The 21,060-nt window shown below is 47.4% G+C and overlaps 1 protein-coding gene across 22 annotated transcripts in view; it reads left to right on the top strand.

The window, feature by feature from the left end:
• PLEC (plectin) overlaps window positions 1-21,060 on the top strand; it is a 235,977-nt gene that overhangs the window by 199,383 nt on the left and 15,534 nt on the right. For all 22 annotated transcript variants that reach the window (XM_044294598.1, XM_044294596.1, XM_044294595.1 and 19 more), the window contains 9 exons: window positions 45-171; window positions 1,808-1,991; window positions 2,074-2,231; window positions 13,743-13,921; window positions 14,002-14,140; window positions 16,006-16,362; window positions 16,571-16,654; window positions 18,894-18,998; window positions 19,105-19,203. In XM_044294598.1, coding sequence (XP_044150533.1) covers window positions 45-171; window positions 1,808-1,991; window positions 2,074-2,231; window positions 13,743-13,921; window positions 14,002-14,140; window positions 16,006-16,362; window positions 16,571-16,654; window positions 18,894-18,998; window positions 19,105-19,203 — 1,432 coding nt within the window. The remainder of the gene's footprint in view (window positions 1-44; window positions 172-1,807; window positions 1,992-2,073; window positions 2,232-13,742; window positions 13,922-14,001; window positions 14,141-16,005; window positions 16,363-16,570; window positions 16,655-18,893; window positions 18,999-19,104; window positions 19,204-21,060) is intronic.

Genomic DNA, 21,060 nt, shown 5'->3' with positions numbered 1-21,060 from the left:
GTCTGTCCGGCGGTGTGTGCTCATTGTCTTGTGTCCTCTGACAGACTCCAGAGCGGCCACCAGAACCTGCTCACACAGTGGCAGAGGATGCACATCGACCTGAAGAGCCTGCTGTCCTACCAGTACCTGCAGCGCGACATTCAGCTCATCCAGTCCTGGACTCTCGTCACGGTCAGTCATGTAACATGGCGCCAGTGTGTGCTGCAGCGTATAATGCTGCCATAGTCTGCATGTGAAGCCAGTGTGTGTGCTGCAGGCGTATAATCCCGCCATAATCTGCATGTGAAGCCAGTGTGTGCTGCAGTGTATAATCCCGCCATATTCTGCATGTGAAGCCAGTGTGTGCTGCAGTGTATAATCCTGCCATATTCTGCACGTGAAGCCGGTGTGTGCTGCAGTGTATAATCCCGCCATAGTCTGCATGTGAAGCCAGTGTGTGTGCTGCAGTGTATAATCCCGCCATAGTCTGCACGTGAAGCCAGTGTGTGTGCTGCAGTGTATAATCCCGCCATAGTCTGCACGTGAAGCCAGTGTGTGCTGCAGCGTATAATCCCGCCATATTCTGTATGTGAAGCCAGTGTGTGCTGCAGTGTATAATCCTGCCATATTCTGCATGTGAAGCCGGTGTGTGCTGCAGTGTATAATCCCGCCATAGTCTGCATGTGAAGCCGGTGTGTGCTGCAGTGTATAATCCCGCCATATTCTGTATGTGAAGCCAGTGTGTGCTGCAGTGTATAATCCTGCCATATTCTGCATGTGAAGCCGGTGTGTGCTGCAGTGTATAATCCCGCCATAGTCTGCATGTGAAGCTAGTGTGTGCTGCAGTGTATAATCCTGCCATATTCTGCACGTGAAGCCGGTGTGTGTGCTGCAGTGTATAATGCTGCCATAGTCTGCATGTGAAGCCAGTGTGTGTGCTGCAGTGTATAATCCCGCCATATTCTGCATGTGAAGCCAGTGTGTGTGCTGCAGCGTATAATCCCACCATATTCTGCATGTGAAGCCAGTGTGTGTGCTGCAGTGTATAATCCTGCCATAGTCTGCATGTGAAGCCAGTGTGTGCTGCAGCGTATAATCCCGCCATAGTCTGCATGTGAAGCCAGTGTGTGCTGCAGCGTATAATCCTGCCATAGTCTGCATGTGAAGCCAGTGTGTGTGCTGCAGCGTATAATCCCGCCATATTCTGCATGTGAAGCCAGTGTGTGCTGCAGCGTATAATCCTGCCATATTCTGCATGTGAAGCCAGTGTGTGCTGCAGCGTATAATCCTGCCATAGTCTGCATGTGAAGCCAGTGTGTGCTGCAGTGTATAATCCCGCCATATTCTGCACGTGAAGCCGGTGTGTGCTGCAGCGTATAATGCTGCCATATTCTGCACATGAAGCCGGTGTGTGCTGCAGCGTATAATCCCGCCATATTCTGCACATGAAGCCGGCGTGTGCTGCAGCGTATAATGCCGCCATATTCTGCACGGGAAGCCGGTGTGTGCTGCAGCGTATAATGCCGCCATATTCTGCACGTGAAGCCGGTGTGTGCTGCAGCGTATAAATGCTGCCATATTCTGCACATGAAGCCGGTGTGTGCTGCAGTGTATAATCCCGCCATATTCTGCATGTGAAGCCGGTGTGTGCTGCAGCGTATAATGCCGCCATATTCTGCACATGAAGCCGGTGTGTGCTGCAGCGTATAATGCCGCCATATTCTGCACAAGTCTGTGTGAGCTGCTGGCCTTTACGGTGAACCCTCAGCCATTCCTTTTGTCCCCCCTGCTGCCCCCACTGTACTGATGTGTCCTCCGTTCCCTGCAGTTCCGCAGTACGACCTCCGAGGAGTATAAGCTGATCCTCAGAAACCTGGAGATGCATTACCAGGACTTTATGCGGGACAGCCAGGACTCCCAGAACTTCCATCCGGACGACCGCATGAAAATCGAGATGGAGTATAACTCCTGCAACCAGAAGTACGAGACTCTGCTGCGCAGCATAGAGCGAGGTAACGGGAGCCACCAGAAGGCCACCCTGGAGCTGTGGTGACCTCAGGAGTTCTCACCTGGGACGTGGTCTTGTCTTTGTAGGGGAGCAGGACGAGAGTGCGTGTAAGAACTACATCTCCCAGCTGAAGAACATCCAGCTCCAGCTAGAAGGCTGCGAGGCTCGCACCGTCAGCAAGATCCGCAGCCCCCTGGACAAAGATCCCATCAGAGAGTGTTCCCAGAGGATCGGAGACCAGCAGGTAGGTCACTGGGCGGAGGCCGCGCGCAGACCCCAACAGGCCCCAGATTGTCAGACCGACAGTCCAGATAGTTCTGAATCCATCCAGACTCCAGACATGAGTGTCTCTTGTATATAGAAAATGGCTGTCTGTCCTGTGTCTGTCTGTTCTTTATGCACAGCCACACTGACTGGACCGATCGGCCCCGCATTTGGCACACAGGTACATCAGGTGTCCGGGAAGGTTTTAGACCAGGTCTCAGCTCTCTAGGGCGCACCGTTCCCAAGATATTCCCCAAAAATGAATTAGCCAATAGAAGCTTGGTCACATGACCCTTATCAGCCTATAGAAGCTCACAGCTTCCCTCTCATTCTAACTGCCACTTACACAGTCACATGACCCTTATCAGCCAATAGAAGCTTAGAAGCTCACAGGTCCTTCAGTCTGGACTTGCACAGTTCCTAGGGATGAAATATCCGAAGTCGATTCGCATAAAACATCGTTCTAATACTGTACGGAGCCGGACTAGGAGCGGGAGCTCCGCACAGTATTAATGTATCGGCTCCTGACCAGAGTTCGGGAAATGGTATTTTACAGTACAAGTGAATTTAGGAAGTTATTGCAATAATGTTGGCTCATCGTGAGGAAGGGACCAGCATAACTATATATACTGCCCTATAGTGAGAGGGACCACCATAACTATATATACTGCCCTATAGTGAGAGGGACCACCATAACTATATATACTGCCCTATAGTGAGAGGACCACCATAACTATATATACTGCCCTATAGTGAGAGAGGGACCACCATAACTATATATACTGCCCTATAGTGAGGGAGGGACCACCATAACGATATATACTGCCCTATAGTGAGGGAGGGACCACCATAACTATATATACTGCCCTATAGTGAGAGGGACCACCATAACTATATACTGCCCTATAGTGAGAGGGACCACCATAACTATATATACTGCCCTATAGTGAGAGAGGGACCACCATAACTATATATACTGCCCTATAGTGAGGAGGGACCACCATAACGATATATACTGCCCTATAGTGAGGGAGGGACCACCATAACTATATATACTGCCCTATAGTGAGAGAGGGACCACCATAACTATATACTATAGTGAGGGAGGGACCACCATAACTATATATACTGCCCTATAGTGAGAGGGACCACCATAACTATATATACTGCCCTATAGTGAGAGAGGGACCACCATAACTATATATACTGCCCTATAGTGAGAGAGGGACCACCATAGCTATATATACTGCCCTATAGTGAGAGGGACCACCATAACTATATATACTGCCCTATAGTGAGAGGACCACCATAACTATATATACTGCCCTATAGTGAGAGAGGGACCACCATAACTATATATACTGCCCTATAGTGAGTGAGGGACCACCATAACTATATATACTGCCCTATAGTGAGAGGGACCACCATAACTATATATACTGCCCTATAGTGAGAGGGACCACCATAACTATATATACTGCCCTATAGTGAGAGGACCACCATAACTATATATACTGCCCTATAGTGAGAGAGGGACCACCATAACTATATATACTGCCCTATAGTGAGAGGGACCACCATAACTATATATACTGCCCTATAGTGAGAGGACCACCATAACTATATATACTGCCCTATAGTGAGAGAGGGACCACCATAACCATATATACTGCCCTATAGTGAGGGAGGGACCACCATAACTATATATACTGCCCTATAGTGAGGGAGGGACCACCATAACTATATATACTGCCCTATAGTGAGAGAGGGACCACCATAACTATATATACTGCCCTATAGTGAGAGAGGGACCACCATAACTATATGTACTGCCCTATAGTGAGAGAGGGACCACCATAACTATATATACTGCCCTATAGTGAGGGAGGGACCACCATAACTATATATACTGCCCTATAGTGAGGGAGGGACCACCATAGCTATATATACTGCCCTATAGTGAGAGAGGGACCACCATAACTATATATACTGCCCTATAGTGAGAGAGGGACCACCATAACTATATGTACTGCCCTATAGTGAGAGAGGGACCACCATAACTATATATACTGCCCTATAGTGAGGGAGGGACCACCATAACTATATCTACTGCCCTATAGTGAGAGAGGGACCACCATAACTATATATACTGCCCTATAGTGAGGGAGGGACCACCATAACTATATCTACTGCCCTATAGTGAGGGAGGGACCACCATAACGATATATACTGCCCTATAGTGAGGGAGGGACCACCATAACTATATACTATAGTGAGGGAGGGACCACCATAACTATATATACTGCCCTATAGTGAGAGGGACCACCATAACTATATGTACTGCCCTATAGTGAGAGAGGGACCACCATAACTATATGTACTGCCCTATAGTGAGAGAGGGACCACCATAGCTATATATACTGCCCTATAGTGAGAGAGGGACCACCATAGCTATATATACTGCCCTATAGTGAGAGAGGGACCACCATAACTATATATACTGCCCTATAGTGAGAGGGACCACCATAACTATATGTACTGCCCTATAGTGAGAGGGACCACCATAACTATATATACTGCCCTATAGTGAGAGGGACCACCATAACTATATGTACTGCCCTATAGTGAGAGGGACCACCATAACTATATATACTGCCCTATAGTGAGGGAGGTACCACCATAACTATATATACTGCCCTATAGTGAGAGAGGGGCCACCATAACTATATATACTGCCCTATAGTGAGAGGGACCATTATAACTATATATACTGCCCTATAGTGAGAGAGGGACCACCATAACTATATACTGCCCTATAGTGAGAGGGACCACCATAACTATATGTACTGCCCTATAGTGAGAGGGACCACCATAACTATATATACTGCCCTATAGTGAGGGAGGTACCACCATAACTATATATACTGCCCTATAGTGAGGGAGGTACCACCATACCTATATATACTGCCCTATAGTGAGAGGGGCCACCATAACTATATATACTGCCCTATAGTGAGAGGGACCATTATAACTATATATACTGCCCTATAGTGAGAGAGGGACCACCATAACTATATATACTGCCCTATAGTGAGGGAGGGACCAGTATAACTATATATACTGCCCTATAGTGAGAGGGGCCACCATAACTATATATACTGCCCTATAGTGAGAGGGGGACCACCATAACTATATATACTGCCCTATAGTGAGAGAGGGACCACCATAACTATATACTGCCCTATAGTGAGGGAGGGACCACCATAACTATATATACTGCCCTATAGTGAGAGAGGGACCACCATAACTATATATACTGCCCTATAGTGAGAGAGGGACCACCATAACTATATATACTGCCCTATAGTGAGAGAGGGGCCACCATAACTATATATACTGCCCTATAGTGAGACAGGGACCACCATAACTATATATACTGCCCTATAGTGAGAGAGGGACCACCATAACTATATGTACTGCCCTATAGTGAGAGAGGGGCCACCATAACTATATATACTGCCCTATAGTGAGAGAGGGACCACCATAACTATATATACTGCCCTATAGTGAGGGAGGGACCACCATAACTATGTATACTGCCCTATAGTGAGAGAGGGGCCACCATAACTATATGTACTGCCCTATAGTGAGAGGGGCCACCATAACTATATATACTGCCCTATAGTGAGAGGGACCATTATAACTATATATACTGCCCTATAGTGAGAGGGACCACCATAACTATATATACTGCCCTATAGTGAGGGAGGGACCAGTATAACTATATATACTGCCCTATAGTGAGAGGGGCCACCATAACTATATATACTGCCCTATAGTGAGAGGGACCACCATAACTATATATACTGCCCTATAGTGAGGGAGGGACCACCATAACTATATATACTGCCCTATAGTGAGAGAGGGGCCACCATAACTATATATACTGCCCTATAGTGAGAGAGGGACCACCATAACTATATATACTGCCCTATAGTGAGAGGGGGACCACCATAACTATATATACTGCCCTATAGTGAGAGGGGGACCACCATAACTATATATACTGCCCTATAGTGAGACAGGGACCACCATAACTATATATACTGCCCTATAGTGAGAGAGGGACCACCATAACTATATACTGCCCTATAGTGAGAGAGGGACCACCATAACTATATATACTGCCCTATAGTGAGACAGGGACCACCATAACTATATATACTGCCCTATAGTGAGAGAGGGACCACCATAACTATATATACTGCCCTATAGTGAGAGAGGGACCACCATAACTATATATACTGCCCTATAGTGAGACAGGGACCACCATAACTATATGTACTGCCCTATAGTGAGGGAGGGACCACCATAACTATATACTATAGTGAGAGAGGGACCACCATAACTATATACTATAGTGAGGGAGGGACCACCATAACTATATATACTGCCCTATAGTGAGGGAGGGACCACCATAACTATATGTACTGCCCTATAGTGAGAGAGGGACCACCATAACTATATGTACTGCCCTATAGTGAGGGAGGGACCACCATAACTATATATACTGCCCTATAGTGAGGGAGGGACCACCATGACTATATATACTGCCCTATAGTGAGGGAGGGACCACCATGACTATATGTACTGCCCTATAGTGAGAGGGGGACCACCATGACTATATGTACTGCCCTATAGTGAGGGAGGGACCACCATAACTATATATACTGCCCTATAGTGAGGGAGGGACCACCATAACTATATACTATAGTGAGGGAGGGACCACCATAACTATATGTACTGCCCTATAGTGAGGGAGGCACCACCATAACTATATGTACTGCCCTATAGTGAGAGGGGGACCACCATAACTATATATACTGCCCTATAGTGAGGGAGGGACCAGTATAACTATATGTACTGCCCTATAGTGAGAGAGGGACCACCATAACTATATATACTGCCCTATAGTGAGAGAGGGACCACCATAACTATATGTACTGCCCTATAGTGAGAGAGGGACCACCATAACTATATGTACTGCCCTATAGTGAGAGGGGGACCACCATAACTATGTATACTGCCCTATAGTGAGGGAGGGACCACTATAACTATATATACTGCCCTATAGTGAGGGAGGGACCACCATAACTATATATACTGCCCTATAGTGAGGGAGGGACCACCATAACTATATGTACTGCCCTATAGTGAGAGAGGGACCACCATAACTATATGTACTGCCCTATAGTGAGAGAGGGACCACCATGACTATATGTACTGCCCTATAGTGAGAGGGGGACCACCATAACTATATATACTGCCCTATAGTGAGAGAGGGACCACCATAACTATATATACTGCCCTATAGTAAGGGACCACCATAACTATATATACTGCCCTATAGTGAGAGAGGGACCACCATAACTATATATACTGCCCTATAGTGAGGGAGGTACCACCATACCTATATATACTGCCCTATAGTGAGAGGGGCCACCATAACTATATATACTGCCCTATAGTGAGAGGGACCATTATAACTATATATACTGCCCTATAGTGAGAGAGGGACCACCATAACTATATATACTGCCCTATAGTGAGGGAGGGACCAGTATAACTATATATACTGCCCTATAGTGAGAGGGGCCACCATAACTATATATACTGCCCTATAGTGAGAGGGGGACCACCATAACTATATATACTGCCCTATAGTGAGAGAGGGACCACCATAACTATATATACTGCCCTATAGTGAGGGAGGGACCAGTATAACTATATATACTGCCCTATAGTGAGAGAGGGACCACCATAACTATATATACTGCCCTATAGTGAGAGAGGGACCACCATAACTATATATACTGCCCTATAGTGAGAGAGGGGCCACCATAACTATATATACTGCCCTATAGTGAGACAGGGACCACCATAACTATATATACTGCCCTATAGTGAGAGAGGGACCACCATAACTATATGTACTGCCCTATAGTGAGAGAGGGGCCACCATAACTATATGTACTGCCCTATAGTGAGAGGGGCCACCATAACTATATATACTGCCCTATAGTGAGAGGGACCATTATAACTATATATACTGCCCTATAGTGAGAGAGGGACCACCATAACTATATATACTGCCCTATAGTGAGGGAGGGACCAGTATAACTATATATACTGCCCTATAGTGAGAGAGGGACCACCATAACTATATATACTGCCCTATAGTGAGAGAGGGACACCATAACTATATATACTGCCCTATAGTGAGAGAGGGACCACCATAACTATATATACTGCCCTATAGTGAGAGAGGGACCACCATAACTATATATACTGCCCTATAGTGAGGGAGGGACCACCATAACTATATATACTGCCCTATAGTGAGGGAGGGACCACCATAGCTATATATACTGCCCTATAGTGAGACAGGGACCACCATAACTATATATACTGCCCTATAGTGAGGGAGGGACCAGTATAACTATATATACTGCCCTATAGTGAGAGAGGGACCACCATAACTATATATACTGCCCTATAGTGAGAGAGGGACCACCATAACTATATATACTGCCCTATAGTGAGAGAGGGACCACCATAACTATATATACTGCCCTATAGTGAGAGAGGGACCACCATAACTATATATACTGCCCTATAGTGAGGGAGGGACCACCATAACTATATATACTGCCCTATAGTGAGACAGGGACCACCATAGCTATATATACTGCCCTATAGTGAGAGAGGGACCACCATAACTATATATGCTGCCCTATAGTGAGGGAGGGACCAGTATAACTATATATACTGCCCTATAGTGAGAGGGACCACCATAACTATATATACTGCCCTATAGTGAGAGAGGGACCACCATAACTATATATACTGCCCTATAGTGAGAGAGGGGCCACCATAACTATATATACTGCCCTATAGTGAGACAGGGACCACCATAACTATATATACTGCCCTATAGTGAGAGAGGGACCACCATAACTATATGTACTGCCCTATAGTGAGAGAGGGGCCACCATAACTATATGTACTGCCCTATAGTGAGAGGGGCCACCATAACTATATGTACTGCCCTATAGTGAGAGGGGCCACCATAACTATATATACTGCCCTATAGTGAGAGGGACCACCATAACTATATATACTGCCCTATAGTGAGGGACCACCATAACTATATATACTGCCCTATAGTGAGACAGGGACCACCATAACTATATATACTGCCCTATAGTGAGAGAGGGACCACCATAACTATATATACTGCCCTATAGTGAGAGAGGGACCACCATAACTATATATACTGCCCTATAGTGAGACAGGGACCACCATAACTATATATACTGCCCTATAGTGAGAGAGGGACCACCATAACTATATATACTGCCCTATAGTGAGAGAGGGACCACCATAACTATATATACTGCCCTATAGTGAGACAGGGACCACCATAACTATATGTACTGCCCTATAGTGAGGGAGGGACCACCATAACTATATACTATAGTGAGAGAGGGACCACCATAACTATATACTATAGTGAGGGAGGGACCACCATAACTATATATACTGCCCTATAGTGAGGGAGGGACCACCATAACTATATGTACTGCCCTATAGTGAGAGAGGGACCACCATAACTATATGTACTGCCCTATAGTGAGGGAGGGACCACCATAACTATATATACTGCCCTATAGTGAGGGAGGGACCACCATGACTATATATACTGCCCTATAGTGAGGGAGGGACCACCATGACTATATGTACTGCCCTATAGTGAGAGGGGGACCACCATAACTATATATACTGCCCTATAGTGAGGGAGGGACCACCATAACTATATACTATAGTGAGGGAGGGACCACCATAACTATATGTACTGCCCTATAGTGAGGGAGGCACCACCATAACTATATGTACTGCCCTATAGTGAGAGGGGGACCACCATAACTATATATACTGCCCTATAGTGAGGGAGGGACCAGTATAACTATATGTACTGCCCTATAGTGAGAGAGGGACCACCATAACTATATATACTGCCCTATAGTGAGAGAGGGACCACCATAACTATATGTACTGCCCTATAGTGAGAGGGGGACCACCATAACTATGTATACTGCCCTATAGTGAGGGAGGGACCACTATAACTATATATACTGCCCTATAGTGAGGGAGGGACCACCATAACTATATATACTGCCCTATAGTGAGGGAGGGACCACCATAACTATATGTACTGCCCTATAGTGAGAGAGGGACCACCATAACTATATATACTGCCCTATAGTGAGAGAGGGGCCACCATAACTATATATACTGCCCTATAGTGAGAGAGGGACACCATAACTATATGTACTGCCCTATAGTGAGGGAGGGACCACCATAACTATATATACTGCCCTATAGTGAGAGAGGGACACCATAACTATATATACTGCCCTATAGTGAGAGAGGGGCCACCATAACTATATATACTGCCCTATAGTGAGAGAGGGACACCATAACTATATGTACTGCCCTATAGTGAGGGAGGGACCACCATAACTATATATACTGCCCTATAGTGAGAGAGGGGCCACCATAACTATATATACTGCCCTATAGTGAGAGAGGGACCACCATAACTATATATACTGCCCTATAGTAAGGGACCACCATAACTATATATACTGCCCTATAGTGAGAGAGGGACCACCATAACTATATATACTGCCCTATAGTGAGAGAGGGACACCATAACTATATGTACTGCCCTATAGTGAGGGAGGGACCACCATAACTATATATACTGCCCTATAGTGAGAGAGGGACACCATAACTATATGTACTGCCCTATAGTGAGGGAGGGACCACCATAACTATATATACTGCCCTATAGTGAGAGAGGGACCACCATAACTATATGTACTGCCCTATAGTGAGAGAGGGACCACCATAACTATATGTACTGCCCTATAGTGAGGGAGGGACCACCATAACTATATATACTGCCCTATAGTGAGGGACCACCATAACTATATATACTGCCCTATAGTGAGGGAGGGACCACCATAACTATATATACTGCCCTATAGTGAGGGAGGGACCACCATGACTATATGTACTGCCCTATAGTGAGAGGGGGACCACCATAACTATATATACTGCCCTATAGTGAGGGAGGGACCACCATAACTATATACTATAGTGAGGGAGGGACCACCATAACTATATGTACTGCCCTATAGTGAGGGAGGCACCACCATAACTATATGTACTGCCCTATAGTGAGAGAGGGACCACCATAACTATATATACTGCCCTATAGTGAGAGAGGGACCACCATAACTATATGTACTGCCCTATAGTGAGAGGGGGACCACCATAACTATGTATACTGCCCTATAGTGAGGGAGGGACCACTATAACTATATATACTGCCCTATAGTGAGGGAGGGACCACCATAACTATATATACTGCCCTATAGTGAGGGAGGGACCACCATAACTATATATACTGCCCTATAGTGAGAGAGGGACACCATAACTATATATACTGCCATATAGTGAGAGAGGGACCACCATAACTATATATACTGCCCTATAGTGAGAGAGGGACCACCATAACTATATGTACTGCCCTATAGTGAGAGGGGGACCACCATAACTATGTATACTGCCCTATAGTGAGGGAGGGACCACTATAACTATATATACTGCCCTATAGTGAGGGAGGGACCACCATAACTATATATACTGCCCTATAGTGAGGGAGGGACCACCATAACTATATATACTGCCCTATAGTGAGGGAGGGACCACCATAACTATATGTACTGCCCTATAGTGAGAGAGGGACCACCATAACTATATGTACTGCCCTATAGTGAGAGAGGGACCACCATGACTATATGTACTGCCCTATAGTGAGAGGGGGACCACCATAACGATATATACTGCCCTATAGTGAGGGAGGGACCAGTATAACTATATATACTGCCCTATAGCGAGAGAGGGACCACCATAACTATATATACTGTCCTATAGCGAGAGAGGGACCACCATAACTATATATACTGCCCTATAGTGAGAGGGACCACCATAACTATATATACTGCCCTATAGTGAGGGAGGGACCACCATAACTATATATACTGCCCTATAGTGAGGGAGGGACCACCATAACTATATATACTGCCACATCGTAGGGACCACCATAACTATATATACTGCCCTATAGCGAGAGAGGGACCACCATAACTATATATACTGCCCTATAGCGAGAGAGGGACCACCATAACTATATATACTGTCCTATAGTGAGAGAGGGACCACCATAACTATATATACTGCCCTATAGTGAGAGGGACCACCATAACTATATATACTGCCCTATAGTGAGGGAGGGACCACCATAACTATATATACTGCCCTATAGTGAGGGAGGGACCACCATAACTATATATACTGCCCTATAGTGAGAGAGGGACCACCATAACTATATATACTGCCCTATAGCGAGAGAGGGACCACCATAACTATATATACTGCCCTATAGCGAGAGAGGGACCACCATAACTATATATACTGCCCTATAGCGAGAGAGGGACCACCATAACTATATATACTGTCCTATAGTGAGAGAGGGACCACCATAACTATATATACTGCCCTATAGTGAGAGGGACCACCATAACTATATATACTGCCCTATAGTGAGAGAGGGACCACCATAACTATATATACTGCCCTATAGTGAGAGAGGGACCACCATAACTATATATACTGCCCTATAGTGAGGGAGGGACCACCATAACTATATATACTGCCCTATAGTGAGGGAGGGACCACCATAACTATATGTACTGCCCTATAGTGAGAGAGGGACCACCATAACTATATGTACTGCCCTATAGTGAGAGAGGGGCCACCATAACTATATATACTGCCCTATAGTGAGAGAGGGGCCACCATAACTATATATACTGCCCTATAGTGAGAGAGGGACCACCATAACTATATATACTGCCCTATAGTGAGGGACCACCATAACTATATATACTGCCCTATAGTGAGAGAGGGGCCACCATAACTATATATACTGCCCTATAGTGAGAGAGGGACACCATAACTATATGTACTGCCCTATAGTGAGGGAGGGACCACCATAACTATATATACATACATACATACATACATACATACATACATACATACATACATACATACATACATACATACATACATACATACACACATACGCTAGCCATGGGTGTGGGCCGAGCCGGGAGACCTGGCGCTAGCGATGGGTGCGGGCCGAGCCCGGAGACCTGGCGCTAGCGATGGGTGCGGGCCGGGAGTCTGGTGGCTAGTCCGGCTGGCGGCTTTCTAAGCTGTAAAGACCTATAGAATGAGGACCTCCGTAGGGACCACGTCCGCCGTTCCTCACCTGATTCTGTTCTACTTTCCTCAGCAAATTCATTTTGAACTGGAGACCATTCAGAAGAACCTGGACAAGGTGAGCGAGAAGACCCGGAAGATTCTGACCCAGCCCGACACGGGAGCCTCCGCGCCCGTCCTGAAATCGGAACACGAAATAACCCTGCAGAAGATGGACCAAGTCTACAGCCTGTCCTCCATCTACCTGGATAAGTAAGTGCCCGTGTGCCCCATGTTCTGCAGCACGTTGCATGGCACTGACGGATCTAACAAATTAACTCTGTGTTCTCCAGGCTGAAGACAATAAACCTGGTGATCCGAAACACATACGGAGCCGAGGAAGTGGTGAAGACCTATGAAGATCAGCTGAAGGACGTTCACACTGTGCCTGCTGATCTGAAGGAGCTGGAGAACAGCAAGACTGACCTGAAGGTACAGAAGGCTGCTAGAGCTGTGCAGAGTATTTCAGCAGGAAGCAAAGTAATACTGCAAACTCTGGGCTCATCAGCAGAGGCTTCAGGCCGAACCTGAAATTAACTTGTGGTGAAGATGACTGTAATGGTGGGAGTTACAGTATCATTGATGGAAGTAGTGTGTGCCTAGTGTTTGAGGGTTAGGGTTCAATAGTGGATGTAGTGTGAAGTATTGGGGTGTGAGGGTGCAGTGCTGGGTGTAGGGAGTGCCCAGTATTGGGGTGTGAGGGTGCAGTGCTGGGTGTAGGGAGTGCCCAGTATTGGGGTGTGAGGGTGCAGTGCTGGGTGTAGGGAGTGCCCAGTATTGGGGTGTGAGGGTGCAGTGGTGGCTGTAGTAAGTGCCCAGTGTGAGGGTGCAGTGCTGGGTGGAGTGAGTGCGCAGTATTGTGCGAGGGTGCAGTGCTGGGTGGAGTGAGTGCGCAGTATTGTGCGAGGGTGCTGGGTGGAGTGAGTGCGCAGTTATGTGGTATGAGGGTGCAGTGCTGGGTGGAGTGAGTGCGCAGTATTGTGCGAGGGTGCTGGGTGGAGTGAGTGCGCAGTTATGTGGTATGAGGGTGCAGTGCTGGGTGGAGTGAGTGCGCAGTTATGTGGTATGAGGGTGCAGTGCTGGGTGGGTGAGTGCGCAGTATTGTGGTGTGAGGGTGCTGGGTGGAGTGAGTGCACCGAATTGTGGTATGAGGGTGCAGTATTGTGGTGTAAGCGTGCAGTGCTGGAGTAAGTGCGCAGTATTGTGGTGTGAGGATTCTGGGTGTAGTGAGTGCGCAGTATTGTGTGAGGGTGCTGGGTGGGTGGGTGAGTGTGCAGTTATGTGGTATGAGGGTGCAGTGCGCAGTCTCGTGTAGTGGGTGCGCAGTCTCGTGGTGAGGGTGCTGGGTGTAGTGGGTGCGCAGTCTCGTGGTGAGGGTGCTGGGTGCAGTGAGTGTGCAGTCTCGTGGTGAGGGTGCTGGGTGTAGTGAGGGTGCAGTCTCGTGGTGAGGGTGCTGGGTGCAGTGAGTGCGCAGTCTCGTGGTGAGGGTGCTGGGTGCAGTGAGTGTGCAGTCTCGTGGTGAGGGTGCTGGGTGCAGTGAGTGCGCAGTCTCGTGGTGAGGGTGCTGGGTGCAATGAGGGCGCAGTCTCGTGGTGAGGGTGCTGGGTGTAGTGAGGGTGCAGTCTCGTGGTGAGGGTGCTGGGTGCAGTGAGTGCGCAGTCTCGTGGTGAGGGTGCTGGGTGCAGTATTGTAGTGTGAGGGTGCAGTCTCGTGGTGAGGGTGCTGGGTGCAGTGAGTGCGCAGTCTCGTGGTGAGGGTGCAGTGGGTGTGCAGTCTCGTGGTGAGGGTGCTGGGTGCAGTATTGTAGTGTGAGGGTGCAGTCTCGTGGTGAGGGTGCTGGGTGCAGTGAGTGCGCCGTCTCGTGGTGAGGGTGCTGGGTGCAGTGAGTGCGCCGTCTCGTGGTGAGGGTGCTGGGTGCAGTGAGTGCGCCGTCTCGTGGTGAGGGTGTTGGGTGCAGTGAGTGCGCCGTCTCGTGGTGAGGGTGCTGGGTGCAGTGAGTGCGCAGTCTCGTGGTGAGGGTGCTGGGTGCAGTATTGTAGTGTGAGTGCGCCGTCTCGTGGTGAGGGTGCTGGGTGCAGTGAGTGCGCCGTCTCGTGGTGAGGGTGCTGGGTGCAGTGAGTGCGCCGTCTCGTGGTGAGGGTGTTGGGTGCAGTGAGTGCGCCGTCTCGTGGTGAGGGTGCTGGGTGCAGTGAGTGCGCCGTCTCGTGGTGAGGGTGTTGGGTGCAGTGAGTGCGCAGTCTCGTGGTGAGGGTGCAGTGAGTGCGCAGTCTCCTCACATGCGGTTCGGTGTCTTGCAGAGGATGCGTGGGCAGGTGGAGGGTCACCAGCCTCTCTTCAGTGGTCTGGAGAGCGATCTCGGGAAGGCTCGTGAGGTGAGTGAGAAGATGCTGCGCGCGCACAGCGAGCGGGACGTGGACCTGGACAGATACAAGGAGAAGGTGCAGCAGCTGCTGGAGCGCTGGCAGGCCATCGTCCTACAGATAGACCTCAGGCAGCGAGAGCTGGAGCAGCTGGGCAAACAGCTCCGCTACTACCGGGAGAGCTACGAGTGGCTGATCCGATGGATCCAGGATGCCAGGCAGCGCCAGGATAAGATCCAGTCCGTAACCATCACCGACAGCAGAACCGTCAGAGAGCAACTCCTGGAGGAAAAGGTAGGGTGGGATCCCGGGAGCGATGGGGGGGGGCGCCGCCTCGGACCTCATCTCATTGCTGTATGACATCAGAGCGCAAGAAGCAAAACTCCCCCAGCATCCAGCTGGTCTTCGGTCATAGCGTGTCTGATGCAGCGCTTTATAACAGATCAGAGTGAGGTCACATGACCAGAAGGACTGTAATAAGACGTGTGTCACATGTTCACAGAAACTGCTGGAGGAAAGTGAGAAGAACCGCGTGAAAGTGGACGAATGCCAGAAATACGCCAAGCAGTACATCGACGCCATCAAGGTAAGAGGACCACCCAACATACAGGAGAATGGATCTACACCGGGATTGCTCCAGCAGAATAGTGAGTGCAGCTCTGGAGTATAATACCAGATGTAACTCAGGATCAGTACAGGATAAGTAATGTATGTACACAGTGACTGCACCAGCAGAATAGCGAGTGCAGCTCTGGAGTATAATACAGGATGTAACTGAGGATCAGTACAGGATAAGTAATGTATGTACACAGTGACTGCACCAGCAGAATAGTGAGTGCAGCTCTGGAGTATAATACCAGATGTAACTCAGGATCAGTACAGGATAAGTAATGTATGTACACAGTGACTGCACCAGCAGAATAGCGAGTGCAGCTCTGGAGTATAATACAGGATGTAACTGAGGATCAGTACAGGGTAAGTAATGTATGTACACAGTGACTGCACCAGCAGAATAGTGAGTGCAGCTCTGGAGTATAATACAGGATGTAACTGAGGATCAGTACAGGATAAGTAATGTATGTACACAGTGACTGCACCAGCAGAATAGCGAGTGCAGCTCTGGAGTATAATACAGGATGTAACTCAGGATCAGTACAGGATAAGTAATGTATGTACACAGTGACTGCACCAGCAGAATAGTGAGTGCAGCTCTGGAGTATAATGCAGGATGTAACTCAGGATCAGTACAGGATAAGTAATGTATGTACACAGTGACCCGACCAGCAGAATAGTGAGCGCAGCTCTGGAGTATAATACAGGATGTAACTCAGGATCAGTACAGGATAAGTAATGTATGTACACAGTGACTGCACCAGCAGAATAGTGAGTGCAGCTCTGGAGTATAATGCAGGATGTAACTCAGGATCAGTACAGGATAAGTAATGTATGTACACAGTGACTGCACCAGCAGAATAGTGAGTGCAGCTCTGGAGTATAATACAGGATGTAACTCAGGATCAGTACAGGATAAGTAATGTATGTACACAGTGACTGCACCAGCAGAATAGTGAGTGCAGCTCTGGAGTATAATGCAGGATGTAACTCAGGATCAGTACAGGATAAGTAATGTATGTACACAGTGACTGCACCAGCAGAATAGTGAGCGCAGCTCTGGAGTATAATACAGGATGTAACTCAGGATCAGTACAGGATAAGTAATGTATGTACACAGTGACTGCACCAGCAGAATAGTGAGTGCAGCTCTGGAGTATAATACAGGATAAGTAATGTATGTACACAGTGACTGCACCAGCAGAATAGCGAGTGCAGCTCTGGAGTATAATACAGGATGTAACTCAGGATCAGTACAGGATAAGTAATGTATGTACACAGTGACTGCACCAGCAGAATAGTGAGTGCAGCTCTGGAGTATAATACAGGATGTAACTCGGGATCAGTACAGGATAAGTAATGTATGTACACAGTGACTGCACCAGCAGAATAGTGAGTGCAGCTCTGGAGTATAATGCAGGATGTAACTCAGGATTAGTACAGGATAAGTAATGTATGTACACAGTGACTGCACCAGCAGAATAGTGAGTGCAGCTCTGGAGTATAATACAGGATAAGTAATGTATGTACACAGTGACTGCACCAGCAGAATAGCGAGTGCAGCTCTGGAGTATAATACAGGATGTAACTCAGGATCAGTACAGGATAAGTAATGTATGTACACAGTGACTGCACCAGCAGAATAGTGAGTGCAGCTCTGGAGTATAATGCAGGATGTAACTCAGGATCAGTACAGGATAAGTAATGTATGTACACAGTGACTGCACCAGCAGAATAGTGAGTGCAGCTCTGGAGTATAATACAGGATAAGTAATGTATGTACACAGTGACTGCACCAGCAGAATAGCGAGTGCAGCTCTGGAGTATAATACAGGATGTAACTCAGGATCAGTACAGGATAAGTAATGTATGTACACAGTGACTGCACCAGCAGAATAGTGAGTGCAGCTCTGGAGTATAATGCAGGATGTAACTCAGGATCAGTACAGGATAAGTAATGTATGTACACAGTGACTGCACCAGCAGAATAGTGAGCGCAGCTCTGGAGTATAATACAGGATGTAACTCAGGATCAGTACAGGATAAGTAATGTATGTACACAGTGACTGCACCAGCAGAATAGTGAGTGCAGCTCTGGAGTATAATACAGGATAAGTAATGTAACGTATGGAGATTATTTCCGTGGTTTCTTATGGGGGATAATACTTATTTTGCTCCTGCCATCACTGAAAGTTTCCGCTCTGATGTTCTAGGACTTTGAGCTCCAGCTGGTGACCTTCAAAGCTCAGGTGGAGCCTGTGGCATCTCCGGTCAAGAAGCCCAAAGTGCAGTCTACATCTGACAACATCATCCAAGAGGTGAGGGCACGTGAAAACGTTCTCATTAACGCGCAGAACCGCAAACCCCCCCCCCCCTCCACCCGCCTCCCCAGGTTCGGATCCTCAATGTCTCTGTTTCTTGTAGTATGTCGACCTCCGCACCAAGTACAGTGAACTCACCACCTTGACCAGCCAGTATATCAAATTCATCACCGAGACACTGCGCCGCCTGGAGGAAGAGGAGGTATGAGCTGACATTGTACTCAATACTTGTCTTGTTGGTGCTACGCACAGTGCCCTGGCACATCTTGCCCACCCAGCTGCCCGTTCATTAGTATCCCGGATCAGGCAGCACAGGACTTACCAGATGTCTGCCGCCTCCTGATGAGGACTGGTGAAAAACTGCTGCAGAAAGACTGCACCGAATATAATGCCCATCTGATGTCGTCTGTCAGCTGCAGATGGCAGGCTGCATCACTGGTGCGAGTCCAGTCCACAGGTCGCCGCGGTTTGCGGACACCAGACTTGTGCAATGTCTGAAGCCTCCGTCCACTCCTCTATTAACACTGTTCAGCGCTACTCTGCATGTCATCCTCATATTACAAGGAATCCATCCTGATGACCAGTATACAATGCACAGTGCCCTATTCTAGTACCTAGTGTACTCCACATATCTCCCTTCAGATGACCAGTATACAATGCACAGTGCCCTATTCTAGTACCTGGTGTACTCCACATATCTCCCTTCAGATGACCAGTATACAATGCACAGTGCCCTATTCTAGTACCTAGTATACTCCACATATCTCCCTTCAGATGACCAGTATACAATGCACAGTGCCCTATTCTAGTACGTAGTGTACTCCACATATCTCCCTTCAGATGACCAGTATACAATGCACAGTGCCCTATTCTAGTACGTAGTGTACTCCACATATCTCCCTTCAGATGACCAGTATACAATGCACAGTGCCCTATTCTAGTACCTAGTGTACTCCATAGATCTCCCTTCAGATGACCAGTATACAATGCACAGTGCCCTATTCTAGTACCTAGTGTACTCCATAGATCTCCCTTCAGATGACCAGTATACAATGCACAGTGCCCTATTCTAGTACCTAGTGTACTCCACATATTTCCCTTCAGATGACCAGTATACAATGCACAGTGCCCTATTCTAGTACCTAGTATACTCCATAGATCTCCCTTCAGATGACCAGTATACAATGCACAGTGCCCTATTCTAGTACCTGGTGTACTCCATAGATCTCCCTTCAGATGACCAGTATACAATGCACAGTGCCCTATTCTAGTACCTGGTGTACTCCATAGATCTCCCTTCAGATGACCAGTATACAATGCACAGTGCCCTATTCTAGTACCTGGTGTACTCCATAGATCTCCCTTCAGATGACCAGTATACAATGCTCAGTGCCCTATTCTAGTACCTGGTGTACTCCATAGATCTCCCTTCAGATGACCAGTATACAATGCACAGTGCCCTATTCTAGTACCTGGTGTACTCCATAGATCTCCCTTCAGATGACCAGTATACAATGCACAGTGCCCTATTCTAGTACCTGGTGTACTCCATAGATCTCCCTTCAGATGACCAGTATACAATGCACAGTGCCCTATTCTAGTACCTGGTGTACTCCATAGATCTCCCTTCAGATGACTAGTATACAATGCACAGTGCCCTATTCTAGTACCTGGTGTACTCCATAGATCTCCCTTCAGATGACCAGTATACAATGCACAGTGCCCTATTCTAGTACCTAGTGTACTCCATAGATCTCCCTTCAGATGACCAGTATACAATGCACAGTGCCCTATTCTAGTACGTAGTGTACTCCATAGATCTCCCTTCAGATGACCAGTATACAATGCACAGTGCCCTATTCTAGTACGTAGTGTACTCCACATATCTCCCTTCAGATGACCAGTATACAATGCTCAGTGCCCTATTCTAGTACGTAGTGTACTCCATAGATCTCCCTTCAGATGACCAGTATACAATGCACAGTGCCCTATTCTAGTACCTAGTATACTCCATAGATCTCCCTTCAGATGACCAGTATACAATGCACAGTGCCCTATT

This window comes from Bufo gargarizans, chromosome 5, assembly GCF_014858855.1.
Source record: "Bufo gargarizans isolate SCDJY-AF-19 chromosome 5, ASM1485885v1, whole genome shotgun sequence".
Taxonomy (NCBI): Eukaryota; Metazoa; Chordata; class Amphibia; order Anura; family Bufonidae; genus Bufo; species Bufo gargarizans.
The sequence above is the reverse complement of the archived record's forward strand: the minus strand, read 5'-3'. Positions and strand labels throughout refer to the sequence as shown.